A 27,372-nucleotide genomic window follows, 5' to 3' on the forward strand; every position below is an offset into this window, starting at 1 on the left:
TATAGATTATGAGGAAACTTTCGCTCCAGTTGCAAGATACACATCTGTCAGAACCATCCTAGCTATTGCTGCATCAAAATGGTGGAAAGTTCATCAAATGGATGTTAAAACGACATTTCTAAATGGTGAAATTGAAGAAGTGTATATTGAGCAACTAGATGGGTTCACCACTCACAACAAAGGTACTCATGTGTGTAAGTTAAAGAAAGCACTATATGGGCTCAAGCAAGCTCCCCGAGCTTGGTACGAAAGAATTGACAACTACTTTATGAAGTTAGGGTATTCTAAAACTGAAGTTGATCCCAATTTATAGTTCAAAATAGATAAAGATGATATGCTTATGCTAGTATTATATGTTGATGATTTGTTAATTATAGGTGAAGATCATCTAATAAGAAAATGCAAACAAGAGTTAACAGCTAAGTTCGATATGAAAGACTTGGGTATTCTTCACTATTTCCTAGGATTGGAAGTCTGGCAGAAGGAAAACTACATCTTCCTAAATCAAGGGAAATATACTATTCATCTTCTTACAAAGTTTGGCATGATGGATTGCATGCCTGTTTCTACTCCTATGGAACTAAATCTACATAAATTAAAAGATGATATGATCGAATCTAAACCTGTTGATCCCACTCTCTATAGACAGATAATTGGCTCATAAATGTATTTGGTGAATACTCATCCAGATATTTGTTATGCTACTAACACCTTGAGTTAATTCATGTGTGCTCCAAAGAAGATTCATCTGGTGGCAGCCAAACATATTTTTAAGGTATCTAAGGGGAACTATGGGTTTGGGTATCAGATATGATCAAGAGGAAATCAGTCTTCATGGTTTTAAAGATTCTGATTGGGTAGGCAGCTCTACTAATTGTAAGAGTACTTCTAGATGTTGCTTCAGTCTTGGTTCCGGAATGATCTCCTGCTTAAGTAGAAAACAATCCTCAGTTGCACTAAGTTCTACTGAAGCAGAGTACATTGCTGCTTCTTTAGGAGGCAGAGAAGCTGTGTGGTTACGAAAGCTGATATTTGATTTATTCAAGAAGCCTTTGAAGTCTACTATTATCTATAGTGATAATCAGAGTTGTATTAAGCTTTCTATTAATCCAGTTTTTCATAACAGGTCCAAGCACATTGAAGTTCCCTGTCACTACATCAGGAACATGGTGGATCAAAATATTATTAGATTAGAGTACATCAGTACTACTGAACAATCTGCTGATATATTTACCAAGCCTCTGGTAAAGATAAAGTTGGAATACTTTAGAGGAAAACTATTTATGATAAATTTGTAATATTGAATATTGTTATAATTTCAATAAATATATATATGTGTGTGTGTGTGTGTGTGTGTTTTGTACTTGTACAATTTGGTTTCAGATGTGTAATGAAAGGTGACGATATTTCATTGACATATGCATTCAGAACGTAATCTTTGTAAGGTGACGATCTTACAAATGATAGGCCTGTTATTATGACAGTGCTCTGATTTTGTCAGAAGTATAACAAAACAAGTTATGATTACTCTAGATATTGTTTTGGACAACTAGAGATCATATCTTAGGCTTGATAGTGTTCATTGCATGAAAACTTAAATTATTTGACGAGTCTCTATTCTTAGAGTGGTAGTGTCAAATAATATGTTAAGATTAGATATACTAATATCTGGATTATTACTTCTTCCTTGCCAAAGAGGGAGTGTTGAAGTTTAGCATCTGTCAAAGTAATCATCAGATTATACGTACCTGTGCATATATATGAGCTTATGCATATACATACATACATACATACATACATACATACATATAAGTATTTGAGTTTTATGATTGCCTCCGATTCATATCGGGTTGGCTGATGACACTCTCTGTTACACCGATCAGGGATCGGGTTCTTATCATTGATCTTGCTATGTCTTAACTTCATGCAAGCATCCAATAATGAATCGGGCTGTATATGATCTTAGACAAAGTCTGATTATAACTGCTGTGCATTTTGGATATATACAATGTTTGTATCACACCTGATAAGTATCGGGCTTCTTGTATTGCTGTGTATAACACCCGATAAGTACCAGGCTTGTTGTCCTTAACTAATCAAAGCTTACGGTATGAATCATGACCATGTAGGGTCATGTCTCTTCTATATGATATATATGCTCACTGAACTTGGAGACAATGCAATATCAAGTACTAACATATTTGCAGTCCCAAGATCGTTCTTTAACCTGCAGTTTCAAAGTACACATTGTCAGCACTGGCCATTGCAGATTGAATCTGAGGATTTATACATCAGCATTAAGAAAGGTAAGACTGTAATTATCTTTATCAGTATTTCTATTAGAGATCCTATATGTGATAACATTCTGTCCCATGGCTGCAATGTTAATCAGCATAAGTCTCCCTTACCTCATTAGTTGTGCACTGATGGTTAGGCTCCCCAAAACCTTTGCAAGAGAAACATAAACCTTGCCTTGTCATTTCATTCTTGCTCATCATGGGAGTTCCTATAACCCGAGCATGGAGTTTAGATGTAGAACCATCCACATAAACTGATTTAGTAGTTCGACCATACGTGCTCACACTATGCCCATGACTGACCTGTGTGCCTTTATATGAAATTTTCTCCTTATACACCCTCCAAACATACTTTACCAACCCAATCTTTCCCGGCCTCCAAGTGAAACAAGTTCAGATAATCATGAAGAGTGTATTATCCTTCAAATTTATTTGGCAATCTCTGATATACCCCAAAGAGTTGAAGAGCTCCCTATTCACATCTTTTCCTTACCTTGACAGCATCCTAGTCAATCTCTTCTCAGGATTTTCCTATGATACTGTAGTAACTCATAACTGAAATTATGAGCACTGATCATTCAAATAATGCAATGTGAGCTCTCCAAATATTTAATTCAAACCCCAACAGGATGACAGGAAACTACTCTAATACCAATGTAAGAACTCCAATGGGTTATAACTTCAAGTTTGGATGTTTGACATTTTGCTAAAGACTTTGCATTCAAGTTTTGATACCACTATAAGAACCCAGACTGGTTGGACTCTAACCAAACAAGTTTCTGCCTTAAATGTTCAATATATTCTCAAGAAATTTTGTCAAACAGTTGGCTTGCCTAAAATCAAATACAAACTCCATGCATAGGAATTTCGTCAAACAACTGTATGGTTATTGAAATCTGAAATTATTAAGAAATCATGAACCAAATAAGTAGTATTCAACCTTAACTTTGCCAAACATAGCAAAGCTGAATACATCGGCATTTAATCAAATACTTATACCAATACAAATTTCTGATGTGTGATCATTAATTTTGTCATACAAATGACTGATAACCATGCAGGTTACTAGTGCACAATCACAGTAGTATAGCAAAAGTTGTCATGGAAAAATTACGTCAAACCTTATCTATTTTGTGATTACATTTCATCAAACATAGAGCAGACATCTTCCAAACTCATAGCGGAACATCAGACTGCTCAAGACATTCATGAAATGGCAGATTCATAACTATTACATCTCAGAAAACATACTCTAGGAGTTTCCTGATTTTACAATACCTCAATGCTGCAAACTTAAGATATCTAAGCAGTCAATAATATGCTCCAGGTGAACTGTAAAAGAATTGGATGGCTGGGGTATGGTTGGGTCTGCACAAATTGTTTATAACCTTTGTTCTCTCCCCACGTTCTTGAACAGATGCCTCTAACATCTGTCAAATATCATCCAGCAGCTAATAAACCTTATCAAATGCCAATGAGAAAGTTTCAGCTTCCTGTACTTGCATGTTTAGACCTGCTTGTATTCCTTGTCTGATTCCAGCTATAAGAAATTCTTATTTATCTCCAATATCTGCGATTTAATCCCAATTTGAATTCTGATTGAATCCACCAGACTGAAGGGATGGGTTTTCATCCCACCTTCACTCATTCCAAAGATCTTTATCTTTAGGAAAACTAGTCACTGATTTTCAGCAACAATGGAGAAAAAGGTTTGACATCAATTCTCGTAACATAACTCAAACAAAAAGATGGACTTGCTTATATAGCATTTTAGTTGGTGACTTGTAAAGTGGCCTATCGAACAGGCTTGAATAACTCAAAGTGACTTGTAATGTCCCCATTTATAGCAGGACTTTGCAATCGGCTTAGTCAGTTCATCATTGCAGACCTTGTGAGCTGGCAGTGGGATTTGAGGGTCTCAGTTGTGGACTTGCTATTTTTTAGTAAGTCTATTTTGGGCAAGAGCCATATTTGGCAGTGTAGTTGGTGTCACTAGCAGTTGGTCATCACCTGCATTGGATGGACTTATTTATTGATGGGGTTCATATTAATTAATTAATTAATGACACTTTATTATTATTAAAGCACTTTATGTTATTTGATGTTATAAAATGAAATTGTAAAGATGAAGCTTCTTAAGTGAAAAGAGTGAAGAAGAAGCTAAGTGCCATTTGGTGTTATAAATATGAGCCCTTTGTGAGAGAAAGGGATTCAATTGTCTATTTACTTTTTATTGTCTTTTGAGAGAGTTTTTGATTTTGGTGATTTCAATTCCCTTACTGAGGTATAAGGGTGTGATCTGAGTGTTTGATTCTGGTGCTTCATCTTTCTTTTTCTACTATGGCTAAGGAGCAATTGTCCATTGGAGAATTCTGTGTCTTCTCATACTGTGATCCTATAGCTGAGGGGACAGGTCTTTGCTGAAGAGAGTTTGTGGTTTATTATTTTGATTATTGTTTGCATTTCAGATTATTGAGCAATTTGTATTTGAGTATTTGGCGTGGTTTGATATAGTATTTTGGGTGCTTAATTGTTAAAGCTAAATGCCATTATACCCTGTCATTGGCATTGACTGATTTGACATTGAAGATGCCAGCAATTCTCTGCTTGGGTTTGGATTTATTGAGGCATTTGGAGAGCACTTTATAGCTGCTCGAACTGGGGTTTTCCAACACTCAGGCTGGGTGATTTTGATGTGTGATTTGGTTGTTGTTAGACACTGTCATTGAGCGCAGCAAATTCTGCCCTGCTATATGCCCGAATTTCTCAGTTTGGTTGTAGAAACTCATGTATTTTGAACTCTGTAAGGTGACGTGGGAATTAATAGTCAAATTCTCCGCCGTTGATTGCCTACGGTATCAGTCTTGTGGTGTTATTAGTTATGCATTCAAGTGTTGTTTTGACCTGCAAATTGGTTGTTTTCTATTTCTTCCATTTGGAGCGGTTCCCATCACCATTTACCAACATCACAGTGACTGTCTTTGCGTAGTTTATTTCAACTGGTTATTTGCGCCTAAGCATCTGAGATCTAACTGCCATTCCTACTGCCTGTGGCGTGTATTGTGCAAGGGTTACAATCCAGGTCTGCTGCAAATCAATTGGACCCAAGAATTGCCAGGTTCCTTTTGGATTTATAATGAAATAAGATTGTTGCAGCAATTGATTTTAATTTCATTGTAAAACTCAAGTTGATCATTATTTCAGAATTAGGAGTATTGAACGATTGAGTTGCAGCATAGGTTTGTGAATCAATTAATAGTCCTTGCATAGATATTCTGTATGACATTTCAATACTATCTTTGGCATTGTATATCTATTAGTAAATACAAAAACTATATATATTTCAATAGAAAATTTGAAAGCACGAAATTTCTACAAAAATATCATCAATGTTTAGCACATTTAGTTAAGAGTCAGCAAGGGTTCCTTATAGTGGTATCATAGCGGTTTCCTGCCATCCTGTGGGATAGGTAGAAATTATTAATTTTAATTTGCTGTTGTAATTGGAGTGATCAACACTCTTGCTTTTATTCCAGCTATGGACAGATATGGGTGAACTAGAAGATATGGTAACCACTTATATAGTGATGAAAATAGCAAGAAGAGAAATGTCTTGAAGTAGTGTATGGAAAGACTTAAACTACACTAGAAAAGGTTGGAGGCAAGATTGTCGGATCCAGTGACTGTAATTAGGGCAGCGAGATATATAGATACAGGCACCTATGGTTGTTACCATCTTCACAGTGTAGCTGGATGTGAGTGTCAGTTGTATGCGAACTTTGGTGTTGCATAATTGGTGTTTCAGTTGGACCAAGTTCCGATGAGTTGTTTACCCCATCAACACCTACAGGTAGTTACCAGATGATTTTGTTATCGCTATTAGTTATTTGGGTGTTGGTGCTATAGAAGTTGGTTGTGTGCATCAGAGATGTTACATAGATTTACCCTTAGGATCCAAGTGGACTGTGATGTTTATTTTACTCTGAGATTGCTTGGGGACAAGCAATCTTAGGGAGGCAAGACTATAATGTCCCCATTTTTAGGACTTTGTAGTTGGCTTGGTCAGTTCATCATTGCGACCCTCATGAGTTGATAGTGGGATTTGAGGGTCTTAGTTGTTGACTTGCTATTTTTAGTAAGTTTGTTTTGGGTAGTTGCCATATTTGGTAGTGCAATTGATGGCACTAGTAGTTGGTCATCACCTGCATTTCATGGAGTTATTTATTGATGGGGTTCATGTTTATTAATCAATTAATGATGCTTTATTATTATTAAGGCACTTTATGTTACTTGATGTTATAAAATGAAATTGTGAAGACGAAGCTTCTTAAGTGAAAAAGAGTGAAGAAGAAGCAAAGTGCCATTTTTTGTTAAAAATATGATCCCTTTGTTGGAGAAAGGGATCCAATTGTCTATTTTCTTTTAATTATCTTTTGAGAGGGTTTCTGAGTTTGGTGATTTCAATTCCCTCGCTGAGGTATAAGGGTTTGATCTGAGTGTTGTATCCTGGTGCTTCCTCTTTCTGTTCCTATTGTAGCTGAGGATAAATTGTCCATTGGAGAATTCTGTGTCATCTCATACTGTGATTCTTGTAGTTGAGACAACAAGTCTTTGCTGAAGAGATTTGGTGATTAATTATTTTGATTATTGTTAACATTTCAGATTACTGAGCAATTTGTATCTGAGTATTGGGCATGGTTTGATATACTATATTGGGCGCTTAATTGTTAAAACTAAATGCCATTATACCCTGTCATTGGCATTGACTGATTTGGCATTCAGGACACCAACAATTCTCTACTTAGGTGTGGATTTGTTGAGGTATTTGGAGAGCACTTTATAGCTGCCCCAACTGGGGTTTTCCAACACTCAAGCTGGGTGATTTTTAGATGTGATTTGGTTGCCGTTAGAAGCTGTCATTGAGCACGGTAAATTCTCCTCTGGTATACGCCTGAATATCTCAGTTTGGGTGTACAAACTCCTGCATTTTGAATGCTGTATGGTGACCTTTGAATTCTGCTGCTGAATGCCTAGGGTATCGGTTGTGTGCTCTTATTAATTCTGCATTCGAGTGTTGTTTCAATTGGCAAATTGGGCATCTTCTATCTCTTCCATTTGGAGCAGTTACCATCTGGATTTACCTACATCACAATAACTGTCTTTGGGCGGTTTACTTCAACTGGTTATTGGTACCTAATCTTCTGAGATCTAACCGCCATTCCTACTGCCTGTAGCGTGTATTCTGCAAGGGTTACAATCCAGGTCTACTGCAAATTGATTTGATCCAAGAATTACCAGGTTCCTTCTGGATCTGTAAAGAATTTAAGCTTGTTGCAGCAATTGATGTTAATTTAATTATAAGACTCAAGTTGATCATTATTTCAGAATCAAGAGTATTGAATGATTGAGTTGCAGCATCGGATTGCGAATCAATTAATAGTCCTTGCATAGATAAATTGTATGACATTTTAATACTATCTTTGGTGTTGTATATCTATTGTTAACTACAAAAACTATATATATTCCAATAGAAAACCTGAAAGCACGAAATTTCTAAAAGAGTATTATCAGTATTTATCATACTAAGTTAAGAGCCAGCTCAGGTTCCTTACACAACTTTAACTTTATTGTAGTCAATTCATAATTCAATTAATAATATGCCCTTAATAATTATAATAATATAACTCAATCATTAGCCATTGCAAATCAAGTCTGGCTTCAGCAGTAGGTAGCGCACTGCATCTACTGCTAATAAGGGTGCCTTACTAAAAATAGAAAGGGTTCATCTCTATCAACCCTCAGTTTACTATAATTTGTAAATGCCTGAATACGTGATAAAAATAAAGGGGCCAATGGTCATTGTAGGTGAATGTCCCCTTTAAAGGAAAATAAACTATATCCACATTGCAATATATTTAAGAATTGAGCATTCAAAATGAATTACAACTTAGAAAATAAAGTATGGATGATTGTAACTTGCTTGAATTTCTGATATAAACTCTGACTGCATGCATAAGAAGATGGCGTTGATATATCTTAAGACCTGATTCTTGTGCCCAAGTAATGTCCTTGGATATATTCCTACCTATATTTGACAGATACAAAAAACTTTCTTCTCACTACTATTCTCGTTTGTCTCCCCACAGCTATGTATCCCCAATGTAACTCTTCCTTGATGATTAGTTTCTTTTGTGTCCGATATCTGTTAGGTCTCTGCTTACAATGTTAAGTATTACCTCGAGATGAGTAAACCTCTTGACCTAGTTGTATTGAACTAAGTTGATATGATCTGAGATATTTGTATTGGTTCTTAGTCCCCAATCAGAAATAGGGATCGAATCCCTTCTAATCCTCTACAACTTATCTTAAAGAATTGAAATTCATGTTACTTAATTCCGGGTGGCCGTCCTCTTTATTGATTTTAAGAGATTTCATTTGATAGTTTACTATTCTCTCTACACTATGGAAGTTGTCTTTGTGTTTGAATGGACAAACTTATACTGCAGATGTTCTTTTTGATTGATGCTAGAATTGATAATTTATATCCTGTTATGTGTCAAGTGCTGAGCATTTATATTTCTTTTCCTTGTCAATCCTCCAACGCAAACTTTTTTTTTTCCATTTTTCACAAATCATTGTTTTCTATTTGCTATTATTAGTTCCAATTGTGTGTTGTACTCTCCTTCAAATTCTATCTACTTGGAGGTCAATCTGATTATCTGAGAATCATTCTTATTGATATGGGAGAATAAAATATAAGAGTTGTCCTCTCCATTTTTTTGTCAAATTTATAAGTAGTCTTGTGCAGGTTGCGACTTTCTTTTTCATATTGCTGACGTTTCAAGACAAGGTTGATTATCATTAATATCGACAGCTAGTTAATACCATATATTGTTTATGTATGGATAACAATCATTGTTATCGGTTGGTAATTAGTATCCTTTTGTCCGCAGTATAGTATTTATTATTATTATTAAGTCAATTGATATAGATTGTTGTATAAGTTTGAATGTTTTAATTCTAGTCTTTTAACATATTATTTATTAATTATTAGGTATTGTTTCTTTGATCACCATCATTTATTTAAAAAGATATTATTATTATTGTATTATTATAATTCTATATTACTAATATATTATATTTATTAGTTATTCTAATATTTTATTTGCTAGTTTGGGGACATTACATGTGGTCGGTCGAGGTGCCCTGCCAAATATAAATGCTAGAAAAATGACTTACTGTAAATAGTGAGTGTCCCAAACTGAACCAAACGAAAAGCAATCCTGAACACTTTTGTACTCCAGAAGGGGAAAAACCTCTTGTTCTCCCAATTGGGAGCCATCTAACCATCTAACTTAGCCTATGAGGCCAATGCTAGGTTAATCAAAATCACCAATCAAGGTGAGCTGAAAAGGGGATATTACATATGGAATAATTGCAGGGCTTGGTGACCCAGTTTGACCAGTTTTGTATGTGGAAGCTCTTTTTTTTTAGGGGTAGATTAGGGGTTGGTTGGGACACACTAGGGGACCTCTGGGATCAGCCTGGAGACTTCTAGCATAATTCCTATTTTTTAGGAGAGTTCTTGAATTTAAGGAGACTATCAGTTAGCTCACAATGGTCAAACAACATCAGTGGACAGGGGCCTTTAGATGTAATTCAAATTAGGGACCAGATGAGTGAGCTATCAATAATTCAGAAATAATTTAATTATTTTCTAAGTTTTGAAAGATAATTATAATAAGTGATTATTGTAATCACTTTATCATATAACAATAAATTATAATAAGCAGATGGTGTGACCCCACTCCCTAGGCTCATGATTTCATGTTATGGCTTAGAAGGGGGACTTAATGGCAATGGAGAATAACCCCTTATGAGGTTCAAACCTCCTAGAGAGAAAATAAATTAAATTAAACTTTTTTAAGTTTGCAAAATTAAAAATGAAAAGAGAACCTAAAAGGGCTTTGAATGAGAAATGGTGTTTAAAGTCAATTGGGGGGAATTGAGAATTCATTTATTAACAGCCTATTTTGGAAATGTGGTTTGGACATGGAGCTCTGCGCAAAGGTTTCATCTATTTGGATCATCTGAGAACGAAAACTCTCAGAAGACCGGAGATCTGCCAGTGAGAGATCATCTAAGGGTTTGGGTTTTGCCTGGAAACATCAATATACTTCATTGGCATCAGGAATTGAGTAGTAATTATCAAATCAGACCTGAAGAGGGGAAATTAATTGTTTGCAGATCAGTGATTTGTAGTTCTTCTAACTCACCACTGACCACATCTTATATGGATGGAGATGATGAAAATTTTGAAGGCCCATATGATTTTTGATCAGTGATTGCTGACTGTTGACACTTGACCTTTTTATTTTTGTAATTATAATACATCATGACATTTAAGTTTGACTAATATTTGCCTATGGATATGGTGGTTTAGTTTGTTATATAATATACGATGCCATGTGTGGCATATTATGAACTTGATTTGCATAGATTGCAATTGTATATATTTCTGATTTTATATATGTTTTTGTATGGATGAACCCAAAACAAAACCAACCACCAAAATTATTTTGATCCAAGCAGTGAACCAAACCCATGAACCCAAACCAGAACCAGTACAAAGGGATGGATAGGAAGGAAAACATGAGGTTGCCATTCCTTGTCTGGATATAGAAGAGCTGACCAAGAGAAAATCATAGAAGAGTTTAAGTTCTTGTCGCTGGACTATGTGCTTGTGAGGCAAATGTGTAATTTTGATTTGATTAATGAAGCAAATGATTATTGTTGTTTGTTTCGTAATATGTATTTGACCTGTGTAATAATTTCTTACGTCTCTAACTTGGCTAAATGGCTGTAATTGAGTATATGAGTGACTTCATGGAATAGCTGCTCTTCACTGGGTGCCTGATTGTTGGACTGCGTCATTACTTAATTCAAAGAACATAAGGTTTCACCCATGACATATAATGCGGGATTGTTTGTTTGGTTAAAAGTACAAGCAGAATTGATTACTTTTAGTTGCAATGTTACAAGACTTGGATCTGAATTAGGGCATAGTTATGGTCTGTTGAAATTGGGGATTGTTTATTCAGTTAAAAGTACAAGTAGAATTCATAATTTTTAGTTGCAAACATACGTGACTTGGATCTGAATTAGAGCATAGTTACGGTCTGTTAGATTATTCACACAAAATCAGCTAACATTTTGGTAAATAGCAGGCTGCATTTTTTTTACAATAAATTCACATTTGCAATCATCTGCTTGCCACATTAGTCTGATGCATGATCTGATGAGATAAGGACTATCCATCCCTTACTTTAAATTCCTTAGCTATAGAAACTCATTCTTTTAATGGGGATTTGTAGAAAAGAATGGCTGCTTGGTGATGGCGTAACTATAGGGATACTAGCTTTGCTTAGTGCACCCATGGTTTTGTGCTTCACAACAGAATACCAGTTTGACTAGATATGGATATATTATGTACATTGTCATTTTATTAGGCTGTAGAAACAGCATGCCTGTGGAAGCCTTCAATATTCAACATAGTTACCAGGCTCAAAAATTTAATTCATTTGAGAAATTTTTTTCTTTCAGAAATATGGAATTTAAAACACAAGGGTAAATTTTCTGTGGAAATTGAGAATTCTTCTCTGAATTGAACAAATCTGATTGAACCTGGAATCTGGATCTGGGTGAATTGAGTAACTATGCTTAACAAAAATCCTGCATTGGTGAGAATTGTAAACAATGATGATTTATAACGACTATACATTCTGTAAAAGCTTTGCCAATGGGAAAAGAAGCTATAATGTGAGAAGCTCAAAGTTGTGAATTACTGCTACAGTCCCTCTCTTAAAGAAATGCTGAGAGCCTAAACTTATTTTTACTCTAACTAGGTGTCTTGTAAATATTACAAAGAGAAGAAAGGAAAGATGTCTGCACTGTAATGATTATTCACTGAGGCTATCTAGAGACACTTGAAAGTTAAAACACATGGGTCAAATCACACACAACATAGTGACTATTAATTGAAGCCATCTTTAAACACTTAAAACACACGGTTCATGTGTCAAAGAAGAAATAACTATTCACGGAAGTCGTCTGGAAACATTTATAAACACATTGGTCAAGATACACAAAAAAAATGTAACAGTAAAGATCTTGAGTTGTATGTGATATGTCTGTTTTGTGATTATTGCAATCATAGTGTGAGATTGTTTGTTTATTTATTTATTTTCTGCTTCAGTTTATTATATATATCAAACTAAATTATTCCTTTAAACTCTTTTGCCAACTTGTTCAGATAGAAGGAGCATTTGTGCAGGGCATAGGCTTGTTTGCACTTGAAGAGGTAAAATGGGGTGATCCAGCCCATCAATGGGTTAGGCCAGGATATCTTTTTACACAAGGTCCAGGCACATACAAGCTGCCAACCGTGAATGATATTCCTTTGAAATTCAAGGTGTCACTTTTGAAGGTATGCATGCATAAAAAATACAATTTGTTTAATGTTAAATTATACAGTATTAAATATTGCTTGTTTCTTTAGAGATGCAGCTTGGGTTTCTCGGTTAAGCAGTTAATAGTAGTTATCCATCAAATATAAGTTTAGTCTATACAACTTTGAATAGGAAGATTGAAGTATTGACAAGGCCTTTTTAGCACACAAATATCTGAAAATATTTTTGAAGTAACCAACGTAGAAAACTTTAATGTCCCCTCCTTGAAATAAGATTTAATAATAAACATAATATGAATGACGTCAATGACACAAACATTGAAGAGAGTTGTATAAACAATGACTATCCTGAATCAAAGACGAATAATAGCTATGTTCAAACATTCCACATGGACAATCATGATTATTCAGAAGAGACTTCTGCATGGCTGAATTGATAAAATCATCTAACTACAAGGACTGAAATATACGGCAATATCAGAAGTTATGTTGTTGTTGATGACCCGGTATATGCTCACATGTAATACTATCAACAGCGGCTTTGAACATTATGGACTAAATGATATAATTGGTCATCCTATGTACCACAAGAGTCTATACTCCATAGTCAGTATTTCCAATTGTTACCAACTGATATATAGATAAGATAAGAGAAGATAAGATAAATTATTAATGTCCAACAAGAGACCACCAAAAATGTCTAAAGGACTGAAAGTTAACAAAGAAACAACCAGCAATAGCACCAAACAGTGCCCAAGGAAAGAACGAGCAATCAGGAGACAAAAAAAAGAATGAGGGACACCACCAGAGGGCAAGAAGTAGAGGAGAGCAAGGACAGCCAACTAAGAGCTCCCAACCATTGAGAAGTACCCCTGAACTAAAGGGTAACCACTGGGGTGAAAGGGTGTTCCAGACTGTCTCCCAGAACCACTTGGAGTGGAGGGCTGCCACCAAGGCGTGATCTCTGCAGGGTCTCACATACTTAGTGTGAACCGAAGTACATGGGCCTAGCAAACGATTGGTGCCTCTGGCAGAAGTGACCGGCATGAAGGAGGTGATGAGCTTATCAAAACCAGGTCTCGAGGGAGACTCGAGCTGTAAGGTGTGGTCGCGAGAATGTGTAGTCTCAGAGAGGTAGAGCATCCAGCACGGCTGGTTGGTGTATCTGAAAAAGGAAGCTAAGGACCAACAATCTCAGAGAAGACAATGAAACCTCCCATGAATCTCATAATAGATGGGTTAGTAGAACAAAAAGTGTAACTTTGTCTCTGCCACACCCATGTCACAAAGTTGGCGAATCTGATCCTCTCTCATAGATAAACATATGAAATTAGTATGTTACTTATATAGAGACCAATATGAGTATGATCATAGGTATCTTGAAGAATATAATCCAAAACAAAGATGTTGATTAGAAATCTTCTAAAAATAATCATTTTGATCAGGTATTATTAAAGTTTCTAAACAGCAATATAAAGGGTACGATTAAAAGGTTTAAGGATATGATTAGGAAGTGGTGCAAATAAGAATGTTTGTGAAAGGAGATGATCACTAAGAGACATGTTATGTCCGTCCAAAATATCCAACCAATCCAAATAATAAGATATAAAGAAATCATTACACTTCATTCATTGGAGGGCATCGAATAATAAAAGGTAGAGTAATATTGTATTATTGAGTCTTATAAAGGAAATCTTTAATATTGCTGCTAAGCAGCTATAATCTAAAAGAGATTGCAGAAGATTAAATCTGAGACTTTGTTATGGATAGGGAACTATTATATATATAAGAATGAAATAAATCAAGTGTGTGTATTTGTTAATGAGAATAAAATTATAATTATATCAGTCACATTATATATATATATATATATATATATATATATATATATATATATAGATAGATAGATAGATAGATAGATAGATAGATAGATAGATAGATAGATAGATAGATAGATAGATGGTAAGTAAATTATTTCGATTTTTTTTTCTTAAATTATAAATGTGTATACATGTCTCACCTTGTAAGAAATCAAGACAAATGGAGGAAGTAAGCTAGCAAATTGTAGTTTACTAGTTCACCAAGCTAAGTAGGCCACCCCAAGAAATAGTGGGATATTCTTTCCTCTTCAAGGCCAAGTGAGTTGTCATAGTGGGGCGCTGCACGTTCTTGGAGTTAGTTTTGTTTAACAATTCAGAGGCACCCTCTCAAGAATTTCCTTCCAAACTAAACTATGATAGGTTATGGTTATCAATAGAAAGCCACTTTTATCTATGTATCTACTTGTCTATCCATAAAGTTATTATTATGATGTCCCTTATTTGGAGTAGGAATGGACGATAATATATAATCAACTAATAAATGACCCAATAAACTTAATACAATAATATATATATATATATATATAGATCACTAATATAATGATAGTAATGTGTTATTAATACAATAATATATAATAATAAAATAGGAAACCGAACAAGTGCTCTGCAAGAGGGAATCTGCACTGGAGACAAGTGGGGTCCTAGTGTTGTGGACCCATCCTTGTAGAGCCTTCGTGGTTTGCACTCTGTACTTTCTTTTTATTTTGGTCCTCTTTCTTGCCTTGGTTGCCTGCATCATCCTAGAGTTTATTCAGTCTTCTTTCTTTTCTTTTTTCATTTTGCCTGCTTCCCGCATGTGCCTTGTCAATCTTCTTTATTGTGCCTTCAGTTTTTGTGCCTGTAAGACCCTAAGGTGTTTGTTGAATGGCCGAAGGAAACATTGGTAAGGACATGTTTGGAAATGTTGCTATTAATTCTATCCCTAATGTATGTGAAGTTGTTGAGGGCACTGTAAAAAAGGGTTATCTAGTAGAAAAGCCTTCATACAAGGCTATGGTGGAAGATAAAATTGGTGTGGAGTGCTCTCCTTCCGCGATTTTCAATGGAGATTTCTATAGAAGACTAGATTTGGGACTGAGTTGATCGCTAGAATTCGGAATTGATGGATGTGGAATGGAAGGCAAAGGTGTCGTCCAAATTGTGGATCCCAGAGGAGGAGGAGAGGACAGGAACCCCCCTATAGGCTTGAAAACTCTTCCTCTTTCTCCTTGTGAAGATATGGTGAGGGTTGTTAAACCAGAACAAACCCATTTTAAAAATGTTGTTATAGTTTTTGTTTGTATGGATATTAAATTTCTTTGTGCTAGGAAATTCTTGATGAGTGGTTCAATTATGTATGGGGTAAGAAATTGGGAATTGTTGTGAATTTTTGTAGATTGATATAGAGAAGACTCTTTGTTTTTTATTTTATTTTTAGAATCACAATACATAGGATAGTGTGTTGAAAAAATGCTTCTGGAATGTGGGTCAATCCTTGTTTAGAGCTTTTCTGTAGAGTGGAAATATCACTCAAGTTCACAGAGATATGCTAATCATACATAATTACACATTTGAGATACACAGAAAGTAAAACATAGAATGAACCTTTAATACCACAATACTAGTAGGCGAGGAAATGGTTTCTTTATTAATACCAAAAACATCATGCGTACATTGACAATATTCCATGTACTTATAGAAGGGTCAGTTGGTTGGAAACCAACCAACGCATTCCCTCACCTCCTAACTACCCATCCCAACTAAATTTAACTAGTACTAAACACAATAGTTGCTTTATTCCAACTACATCTATCCCTCCAAAAAACAAGTCGTCTTTCAGACAATTGTTGAACATGAAAACAACAAAAAGAACTTTGACTTCAAGAAGAGGGTTGGGAGAACATCCTTGTGCTTGGAGCTCCCCATAGCCATTGTAGGTTCCGTTCAACTGTCCTTTGTTTTGTACAAACACCTTGTAGTACCCTTAAAGTGTCCATCTTCTTGGCTTCTGCTTTGGCGATCTTGCTCTCCAGTTCAACTTTCTCTATCTTCTAGGCTTCCTGCATGGCAACTTTTTTTGCTTCCCATTGATGTTGAAGACTTTTCCTTTCAAGCCCCCATGCCTTAGCCAAGCTTTTTTCGAGTTAAAGTTCCAAGAATGTTCCCCGAAGGGAAACTCTTCCATAGTTGCAAGGGCCTCCATGAGAGTCAGCGATTGTTCCTGTCCATTGGAAATGATAGAACTGCTTGTCCACATGGTGGCCATGTCTTGCTTTGAATATCCATCCTACTCTAATAGTCCCCAATCTGTATGGCAACCAGTCTGCATAAACGCAGCCAAAGTTTCTACTACTATTATGACAGCTTCCTGCTTCCGAGACCTAGCCTGCTGCATGAGCTTCCTGGTAGAATGCTCCATGGCATGCAACTCGGTGAGAAACAACTCTGCCTTGGTTGCAAAAGAAGCCATGTTCGGAGGTTCCCCACGCTCGCTTTTTATCTCTACCTTTTTCTCAGCAATTGCCTGTAGAGAGGACGACACAATGCCTTCTTCCTTGAGTAACCTGTCAGCCTCCTCCAAGACCATATTTGCCATAGCCACAATTGCCATACTTTCCTGAGTGTGGATTTCCCCTTGTTTATCCATTGCTCCTACTAGCTATACCACAAGAGCAACTGGATGCACTTCTTCTGGGCCTAGAGGTGTTTGCAATCTCACTTTATGCGCACACTTTGTCAAGCATCTCAAATCTATTACTTTAGTATGAGAGTGTTGTTCCGGATAAATTAGTGGTGCCATCCTCATAAGTGATATTCTGGAAGCCCCCCATGTCGGAATTTGTTGCCTGCCACTTGCTCCTTCCTCGACTCTTTCTTGATTTGGGTCGAAAATATCTGTTGTAGCAGTTCTTTTGGGATCACTAGTCATGTTATGGTAAATCTCTAGAGATTCTGATAGTCTAGTTGGAAGTGGCCCCTTTGCGGGTGGCAAGAAAATAACTTCCTGTGGAGTCCCCTGTAGGTGATTTAGGTGGATTTCTGCCTCTTGTGAGTCTGAGGAAGATGAATCCATATTGCTGCCCTCCTCTTCTGAACTCTCTTTGTCCTGTTCATCCTCTTCGAGTGTCTTGGCCACAACTGCTTATTTCGGTTTCTTTTTCTTTGGTTCACCCCCATTATGAGATCCTACACTCATGGTATCCGAATGGTGTGTGTCATAGCAGGGTTGTAGGGTTTCACCCTATTAGCCAATATCAATGTCCCTCGGTGCTCACTGCTCACCTGAGTCTGTACTGCTTCTAAGAATAAGGCCATGGCATGATGGGGCATATAAAAGGCCATGTTTCAACTCCAAGAATTCCAGAAGTCTATCAGAAAGAAATTGAGCCCAGTAATACGCCTGTTCTTTATACAGTCCATCCACTACAGGCAACATCCAAAGGGCAATGTCTGAAGTGTGGCTGCTGGCCGTGAGCTTACTTTTCACCAAACCTACAATACATTGACATTCATCATTTACAATGAAATTTTTTTTGAGACCCCTACTATTCTTCAAAATTTCTTCCCATTCTAGACTTGTAAGATCTTTTCAGTACATCAGTTTTAACCACTTCTTGTCTTCTACTGTCATAAGGGTTTTTTCCAATTCCTACTCTCTATTGGGAATTCCAAAAATTAGACTCATTTCTTCTGCTGAATTAGAAACTTTCACCTGCTGCTAGAAATACTGCACTATAGATTTATGACATGATCTCTCATAACCTGTGATTAAATTCCATAGTATAGGTTCGAACTCTTTTAATTCAAAAATTGGCATGAAAATTATTTTGTCTACCTCTGCTATGCACAACACCTTCTTTAGAGGATGATCCGCTTTTGCATTCTCCCACTAGGTCCTGCACTCACTTCTCATCACACTTTCAAACGTGATATTCTCAGCCGTGATTTTTTGTGCCATTTTCCCTTTTCTTTTTGTCATCTTCCTTATCTCCTTTGCTTTCAGTGCTGCATGTTTCTTCTTTTTGGAGTCAATAATGCTCCCTTTTGCTCAGGTTTCCTATGCTTAATTTCACCAGTGTGTTGATGCGTCAATTTTAAAAATTTCCTTAACTGTTTGTATATGCCACCTATACCAACCATTCGTATGATATGACTGCTTGTAACAAACTTCCACATGTGGCAATGTGGTACGGACTAGGTGTCTATATGGATTGGCATTGTACGACCCTGAGCTTCCTCCTATCTTGGAAATGATAAGCACAATTGTTTTTCTTTTTAATGCCTCTTGTTGTATGGACAATTTTTTTTGTACGGACACTTCCTCACATATGGATGACCATACGAAATTCTGTATGGATGCTTCTCCCTTTTGTACAGACTTTTCTTCTTTTGCCTCTCGTATGGATGCCTTACATACTGATGCCTGCCATACGGATACCCCCTTCGCCTGTACTCTATTCTTCCACCGTACTTATCTATTCTTCCATATGGTTCTCACCTTTGTACCCTCTATCTGAGAATGTCCCCATACGGCCATGCTTTCCTCCTTTTGTTATATGGATGTCCGTATGGCCTTTCCCTCCTCTTCCGGTGTAGGATGTATGGCTGTTGTTTCCTCTATTGCTATGTTAAGTACAGTAATAGTTTGTGGATCAATCTCTTTATATGGACTAGGTTTAACGTTTTCTCCTTTGTCACTTTTTTGTTTTCTTACTTGTTCCTTTTCTCCTTCCGTGCTTATAAATTCGCTGTTTGCCCATTTATACCTTTCTTCATATGCTTTTAACTTGGACCCATTTACTAGGTTTCTGATAGGTTTATTATCTAGAGTTGTAATGTCCCATTATTTTCTTATCATAAAGTCAAGGGACAAATCGACTTGAATAATTAATGTTTACAATATTTGATGCTACTATAATGATACCTTCAAGAAAATAATATATATGGGTTGTATTGATGTATAGCATATTTGTTCATAGTGGCGCCACTGCTATCTTTGAGTACAATATATCTTTAGCACTGTTCATTCCACTTTGGACTACTCCAATCGATCTCTACCTCGAGTTTTAAACACTCTGCAGGAAGTTGATTGGTAATTTATTATTTCCTTTCCAATCTGAACATTATATTATAAATGGTGCATTCAATTATCCAAAGATCTCTATTCAAGAATATGCAATAGAATTGACTGATTCCTTAATGTGTTTGTAAATCCTTGCCCCTTGGTAAACATTGATTTTCTTGATATTGTATTTGATGAATTCGTTTTTGTACAATGCTTCTTTGACTTTAACGATTATGGCATCTTGTTCTTGCATTTAGACTTATGCAGTTGTTTAATAGAGAAAACCCAATAGTTGTCCATCTTATAGAGCTAGGTATGGCAAGAAGAGACAAGTACTTATCATTCAGTCCACTTGGCGGACCCAATATGTAAGTTTCAATAAATTTCTTAAAAATTCCCTTTTGCAATGTTCGCTATGATGATCTGGATGCCCTGACATGTATGTTCTCCTTGGCTCTTACAATTGGTGAATAGTAAAATGTATTTGTTCTTCATTCAATAATCTCCACATGATGTATGGTTCATTCTACAATCTCTGCATTTGATATTAAAACCATTTCTACCAAACCGTCTCTATCCTCTTTCGCTCCTTGTCCTGAGGGTATCTCTTGGCTTGATTGCATTCTCCGTAGATGTTATATGTCTGGATGAAGTAGTTTGAATCCGGGGGTCTCTCATTTATGCTTGTCTCCGACTGAGACACTTATTGTGATCGTTCCCTTTCTTTCTCCACGTCAGTGGTGCCCTATTGGTGTTGACGTCTGAAGAATTTGTTTATTTCTACACTTCTTAAACATGATGTATTTGGTTCCTTCCTATCCTATGTGATTTTCCTGATTCGCTAAACTTCTAATTATCCACGATAATGAATAGGCTATGATGGCGATTATGGACTGCTCTCCATATAATCGAATGGAAATTGTAATATTCCAAAATGTTAATGAATAATCCTACTACAGTGCGCTGGATTTCTTTGTCTATTTGGGTTTGCAACTGTAGTAATATTTTCCTCCATATGGTATGTATCCTTCCTCCTCGGTAACTATTCTTCTCCCTTGTGCCATTGTCTGTCCACATTATGAGGTCTGGGTGTTTATTTTCTGTATTATTGTCCTTGGATGATAATTGATATCTTTGGTATTATCCTTAATGATAATTTATGCCTAAATGATAGTCAATGTCTTTGGTATTATCTTTAATTTGTTTGGGGCAGGTTGCATTTCCACTGTAACGCTGACTCCCTAGTTCCATTGTCTTTTCTTCCCAAATATCCTATGTGAGATACTTCAGTTACGATAATCCCTTCTTTGCAATATGCTTGTCTAATGTTTTTCTTGCCATGCCCTAACTAGGACTCATGACTCTCGTGCCCCTCTTCCGTTCTTCCGTATTATCTACTTATATGTTCAATAATGGTAGAGACCTTCCTTAAATTGTGATTGTTCATTGGGAACTCGTGAATTATAAATTATAGTATCGTTTCTATAATACAATCTTTACAAAATGAATACTAATTTTATATAATGATATCATTATATCATTTAATTTGTTAATTAATTTAGTAATTACATTATATCATTTTATTTATTAGTTCCTACCATGGGCAGGAATACTTATGCATTCATGTTAGTGCTAATATGATATTAACTTGACCAATCAAATCAAAGAATTTAAAAGTTTATATGCAACTTACAATGTGTATATCTATTTTCATTTTTCCCTATTTTATAAATGACATTTTGTGCTCATTCAATTGGTCCATACCATTTTTGGTAGGGAGAAAAATCAATTTTCCTTTAAAAAAATATTCACATATTTTTTCCAACAACAATGATGTCATGCATTAATGATAGCTTTATCTTTTTCACAATTGTGACAAATTGATTAGAGTTTCCAAAAAGTAATTATTTTATCTTCCACCTCACTACCTAAGACATAAATGCATGTCTATTCAACAATAATAACTAAATCATTTTTCTTACCGAAGATTGTAAATATATCAATCTATTATTTTTAACATCTTGTGAGTTTAAGTTTATTTAAAATCTTACTTAAAAACTAATTATCAAATCATTTTAAAATACATTTATTTAATTTTTTCTTCACAATAATTTAAAATTATTTTATTCTAATTTTAAAATTAATTTTTATTCTAAATTATAATTAAATAAATAAATAACAACAATATATTTGTTAAAATATAATTATTTGATAAATTTTTACTAAAAATATTTATAAATTTTGTTACAAAAGAAAAAAAATCAAATTGAGTTTTAAATGCTTTATATTTTCTATTTTAAATATATTTATTAGTTTTACATTGTCCATTACTTTTGTCAATCGTAAAATGCTAACTTTTTTCACACTTTATTTAACTATCTATTTTTTCCAATCTTGTTTTAGTTCTTTTTTGCATTATAAGATTTGTAAAACTAATATTGTTCTTCAAACTTACTGACTGTTTTGTTGGTTTGGATCAAGTAGTCAACAATTTATTTTTTAAAATTTAATATTTGAATTTATATTGAAAAAAGTAGAAACAAATACTTCATTGATTTAACTCAATTTTATAATTGTTATTTAAATATTTCTTAAAATAACATAAACCTTAATCTTTTTGCTTTTTAAATTCTCTTCCAACTATCTCTATTTAGTGTTCCCTTAATAACATGTCATTCTCTCTCTTTTAAATCTCTTCATATCCTTTGTATCCTTCATTTCTATCTATAAATCTCTATTATCATTATCTCTCTTTTCAATCTGTCTTCATATATATAAATCTCCATTTTCCTTCTTTTCTAACTATTACGACGAATATATCTCTTTTAACTCTCTCTTCATATATTTTACTCTCTAATTTCCTTCTTTCCTAACTATTGGTAGGAACTTTGATGCAATGCATCTCTTGTTAATTTTTCATAGTATTGTATTCATTATAATAATTACATTATAACTATATATAATGTATGATATGATTATATTGATAATATATATGATATTAGTTTAGTTATTATATTTATGATATATATAATAACAAATTATATTATTATTTATTCTATTGTTATTTTATTATTAAATCTCATAAATATGGGGACATGACAAGAGTAGATAACTTTATTGCCCCATTCTCTGTTATTTCTAATATTTTAAATGGTCCTAACCATTGGACTTTAAATTTTCTTGGCTTTATTTCATTTTTTCCATTATATCTTAGTACCAATTGCCCTTTTTTAAAATTCATTTTCTTCAAATGTTTGTCATGCTAAAATTTTCTCCTTTGTCGGACCACCTATGTACTCCATTGAGCAAGTGTCCTTGTTTCGTCCAGTTTGAGTAAAGTGTTGTCTTTCCTCGAGGCTGTTGTCATCATCCAATCTGTTTTGACAAGCCACCCGTAGGCTTGGTCCTATATGTTCCATTGGCATCACCGCCTCCTGTCCGTACGTAAGATGAAAGGGTGTGTCCAGTAGTGGCCTTATACGTAGTCTTGTACGCCCAGACCACTGCCAGAATTTGTTCTTCAAGGTCTCGCCCTTCTACTCCACTAGTTTTATATAGGATTGCCACTATTATTTTGTTAGTGGCCTCTACTTGGCCATTTTCCCTTGGATAATAAAGACTCAAGAAGGAATGGAATTTTTAATACTCACCTGTCATCATCTTGATGGTGTGATTCACAAAATGTACCCCTCTGTCACTTGTTAGCAGGAGTGGAATCTTGAATCTCGTGACTATTTGCTCATATAGAAATCTGGTCATGCTGAGAGTCATGTTGTCCAAAAGGGCCCATACTCCAGCCCATTTCATTAGGTACTCTATTGCCACCACTGTGTATTTACACTGATGACTTTTGCCTACCAGTAAGGGACCCACAAAGTCCAGTCCCCACCGTTCAAATAATTCTAATGGTTCAGACAAAAATAGTGGCATGAAGTTCCTTTTTAGCAGTTTGCTTGCTCTCTTACAAGTGTCGCAGTTCAATACCCATTCCCTCGCATTTGCATACAATGTCGGCCACCAGAGTCCTACCAAGAGTACCTTCCTTTCTTAAAGTATCCGGTCCCATGTGACCTCCAGCTAGTCCTTCAAGGGATTCTTTTAGAACTCCTGGAATTTCTTCCTCCATCACACACCTCCTCAGTATTCCATCCGATCCTATTTTGTAGAATAACCCTTCAATTAGCTGAAATGTGCTTCATTTTAAGGCAATTTTCCTCTTCTCCGCTACAGGCATTTCTCTTGGGAAGGTTGTTGTTGATAAGTACTTTCTGATTTTTACATACTATTGAGGTAACGCTACAATCTAGAATATGTGTGCATCTGGAAAGTCCTTGCATACCCCACTGCTAGAGGCTTCTCCTAACTTGATTCTTGACAATTGATCAACAATTACATGAGTTTTTCCTAGTCGGACTATGATTTTGAATGTAAACTCTTGTAGTAGAATTAGCCATCTACTTACTCTCCCTTGGATCACTGGCTTGTTTACTAAGTACATTAGTGTTTGGTGGTCAACAAAAAATGTAAAGGGTGTAGCTAATAATTAATGTCTGAATTTCTGCACTGCACACACCATACCTAATACTTCCTTCTTCGTGGTACTGTAGTTACGCTTTGCTTTAGATAGAAGCCTGCTTGCAAAATATACAGGATGATCAAGCCCTTCCTTCCCTGTTTGTGCCATGGTGGCACCTATTGCAAAATTGGATGTGTCCACATGGACACGAAATTCTTTGTCCCAGGGTGTATGAGAATAGGGGCCCTGACTAATCTTTTCTTCAATTCTTCGAAGGCATCTCCTTGCTCTTCCTTCCACCCAAACCACTCTCCTTTCCTGGTTAATTTCTCCAGTGGCATTGACACTTCGGAAAATCCTTTTATAAACCTTCTATAGTATCCTGCATGGCCCAGAATGATTTGATACCTGTTACATTCGACGGAGCTTCCATTTCCAAAATCACCTTGATCTTATCAAGATCTGTCTTCAATCCTTCTTTGCACACAATATGCCGAAGAAGTTTGCCGTGAGAAACCATGAACCTACATTTTTTTGGATTGAGGGATAGTCTTGCTCTTTGACATTTCTCTATGCATTCTCCAAGAATTTTGAGGTGTTGCTCCTGCCCACTGTAAACCGACCAGTCATCTAAGGCTTTGAAATTCCCACTGACATGTCATCAAAGATATGTAGTATGATCTTCTGGAACGTGGCTGGTGCATTGCATAGTTCGAAGGGCATCCTATTATAGGCATATATCCTATCTTCAACCATGAATGTAGTTTTTAGTTTATCTTCCTCTGCAATGCTAATCTGATTGTACCTTGAAAATCCGTCCATGAAGAAATATATCTCATGGCCAGCTACCTCCTTCAAAATACTAGCAGTAAGCGGAATGGGGAATTGGTCTTTTATTGTCAACGCATTCAAACATTTGAAATCTACATATATCCGAATTTGAGCACCATCGTTCTTGAGTGATATGACTATAGGAGATACCCATTCACTTGTTTGTACTTTGAATATTATCCCTGCTTCTAATATCTTTGTGATTTCTTCCCCAACCCTTTCTACATAGTTTTTATTCATTCTATAAGGTCTTTTTCACACTAGTCTTGCTCCGGGTACCAATGGAATCCGATGGACACCCAATTCCAGGGGTACTCCATTCAAGCCTTTGTACGTCCAAATAAAGACCTCCTTATACTCCAGGAAGATTCTAAGGGCTTTCGCCTTCAACACTGGGTCCCAATCATCTCCTATCCAGATTTCTTTCGATTGATCCACTTCTCCCAAGTTTAAAGTTTGGAGTTTGGCCTCCTTGTATTCCACCTTTTTTTCAAAAATGTGTAGGTGTCTTGTTGAGAGTTGCAACACCTTCTTTGTACTCTGTGTACCCTTCCGGGTATCGTTCTTCCGACTCAAAATCTTGTATTTCCAGCATATTACGTTCCACATGGAAAATTTCATAGTCTCCCATTTGCCTGTGAAATAATCCATTAAGGGAACTTGTGTCATCTTCACCTTCTGAGCATTGCCCTAATCTAAGTACTCCATCTAGTTCCATCCCTCCGTAGTCTTCTGCTGTAGAATTTGATGCCAAGTCCTGACTTACTCACTAGTCTTGAGATCTATGATGTACTTTCTACCTTCGGATTCAATAGATAGAGTGTTCCGTTTCCAATTATGGGTAGCTTTTGTTGCAGCCAACCATCCTCTTCCTAATAAAGCATTGTACCCTTCTCTAAAGTGATAACCACAAAATCCAGAAATAAAGTGTTGCATACCAACTATGACTTTTTGTCCTATCAGCATTCCTATACTCTTGTTTCCAGGTTGGTCGATTCCCATTAGTTGAAATGTTGGTGGCCAAAGTGTAGGTTTCCCTATTTCCTTCCATGTTTCTTCTGATAAGACATTTACGTTGGAACCTCCATCAACAATAGTATTTGAAACCTTGCACCCTAGTATCTCCATCTCTACTACCACTGGTGTTCTGCCCATTCTTATAGTGAACAAGGTATTGTCTTCTGTGCGCACTTCTCCTTCTCTTCTTTGAGGTTCCCCCTTTCAGTTTTGCCCCCTGTGTTAGTGCTACCTGCAATTAGGGTAATGTTTCTAATAAATCACCTATTTTCACTCGGATAGTAGTTTCCATGTCTCATTATATTTAGTACACCCCTATTTGAAGTAGGCTTTCCCGACCTTGTCTTTCCTTCCTCTCCCATGCTATCTTGAATGTCTCTCTTTGCTTCCTAAAATCTTTCCGTCTCCAGAGTAGCATTTGGGTAGGTTAATTTTTTGGCTTGCATCCTGGTTATCTCAAGAATTTTGCCTTCTGGATCTTCAATGTCTACCACACCATTTACAGGGCATCCCTCCATTTTGTCCTCCTCCACTTTGACAATTTCGTGCAAAATGTCCCCATTCACTGCATCTCGTACATTGGATCATCGGTCTCCCCTTGGAATCATACTAGAGTGGACATCGTGGTGTGTTGTTATTGTTGTTGTTGTTGCTATTATTATTACTTTCTCTCCTGTTATTTCTGTATCCTCCTGGCGAGGCTTCCGTATTGGTCTTTGGAGGAGTGGAGGGTGGTGTAGATATCTCCCCTTGGGTCAGGAGTACTTGAGCACTCCTTGTTTCAAAATTGTAGGGGCTTTCTTTAATAGTGTGGCCCAGTACTTGACAAATCTCACAAAATGCTTTCTTTGGGCATGCTCCTTTTGTATGGCCTTCTTTTTCACAGTCAGTGCACCAAAGTTCTCTCCTTTCTTTCTTTCCTTCTTTACTCCCTGCCACTTCCTTCATTAATCGCCTCATGTCTTTTCTCAAGGCTTGATTGTTTTACATTCATCTTCACTTTCTTCAGAACTTTCACTCGCGCTTCCATGCCTTCTTGCCTTGGAAGTTTTACTCTCGCTTTTCTATGTCCATGCCACAAGTACATGCATCCCCAAAGGTTGATGGTGGGACTATCTTCATCTTTTTTCTAAGGGACCATGTTAATCTTTCAAAGAACCATCGCTTCTTTAGTCCATCTGCTAGCTTGTCTAGTTTCCCTAGTTTTGCTAGCTTGTCTTGTTTAGTCTTCTTCTGTAGGCTTTGACAGATTCACTCTTCCCTTGTCTAGTGTTATAAATCTCCGTTACTATTTCATCATCATCCCTTAGGAGTTTGAA

General features: G+C 36.0%; 1 protein-coding gene across 1 annotated transcript in view; it reads left to right on the top strand.

The window, feature by feature from the left end:
- Positions 1 to 27,372, top strand: part of LOC149562510 (xanthine dehydrogenase 1-like) — a 205,887-nt gene that overhangs the window by 155,027 nt on the left and 23,488 nt on the right. The window contains exon 14 of the mRNA XM_089825993.1: positions 12,610 to 12,783. Coding sequence (XP_089682119.1) covers positions 12,610 to 12,783 — 174 coding nt within the window. The remainder of the gene's footprint in view (positions 1 to 12,609; positions 12,784 to 27,372) is intronic.

This window comes from Cupressus sempervirens, chromosome 4 (genome assembly GCF_028749045.1).
Source record: "Cupressus sempervirens isolate cs-2001-9-10 chromosome 4, ASM2874904v1, whole genome shotgun sequence".
NCBI classification, from domain to species: Eukaryota; Viridiplantae; Streptophyta; class Pinopsida; order Cupressales; family Cupressaceae; genus Cupressus; species Cupressus sempervirens.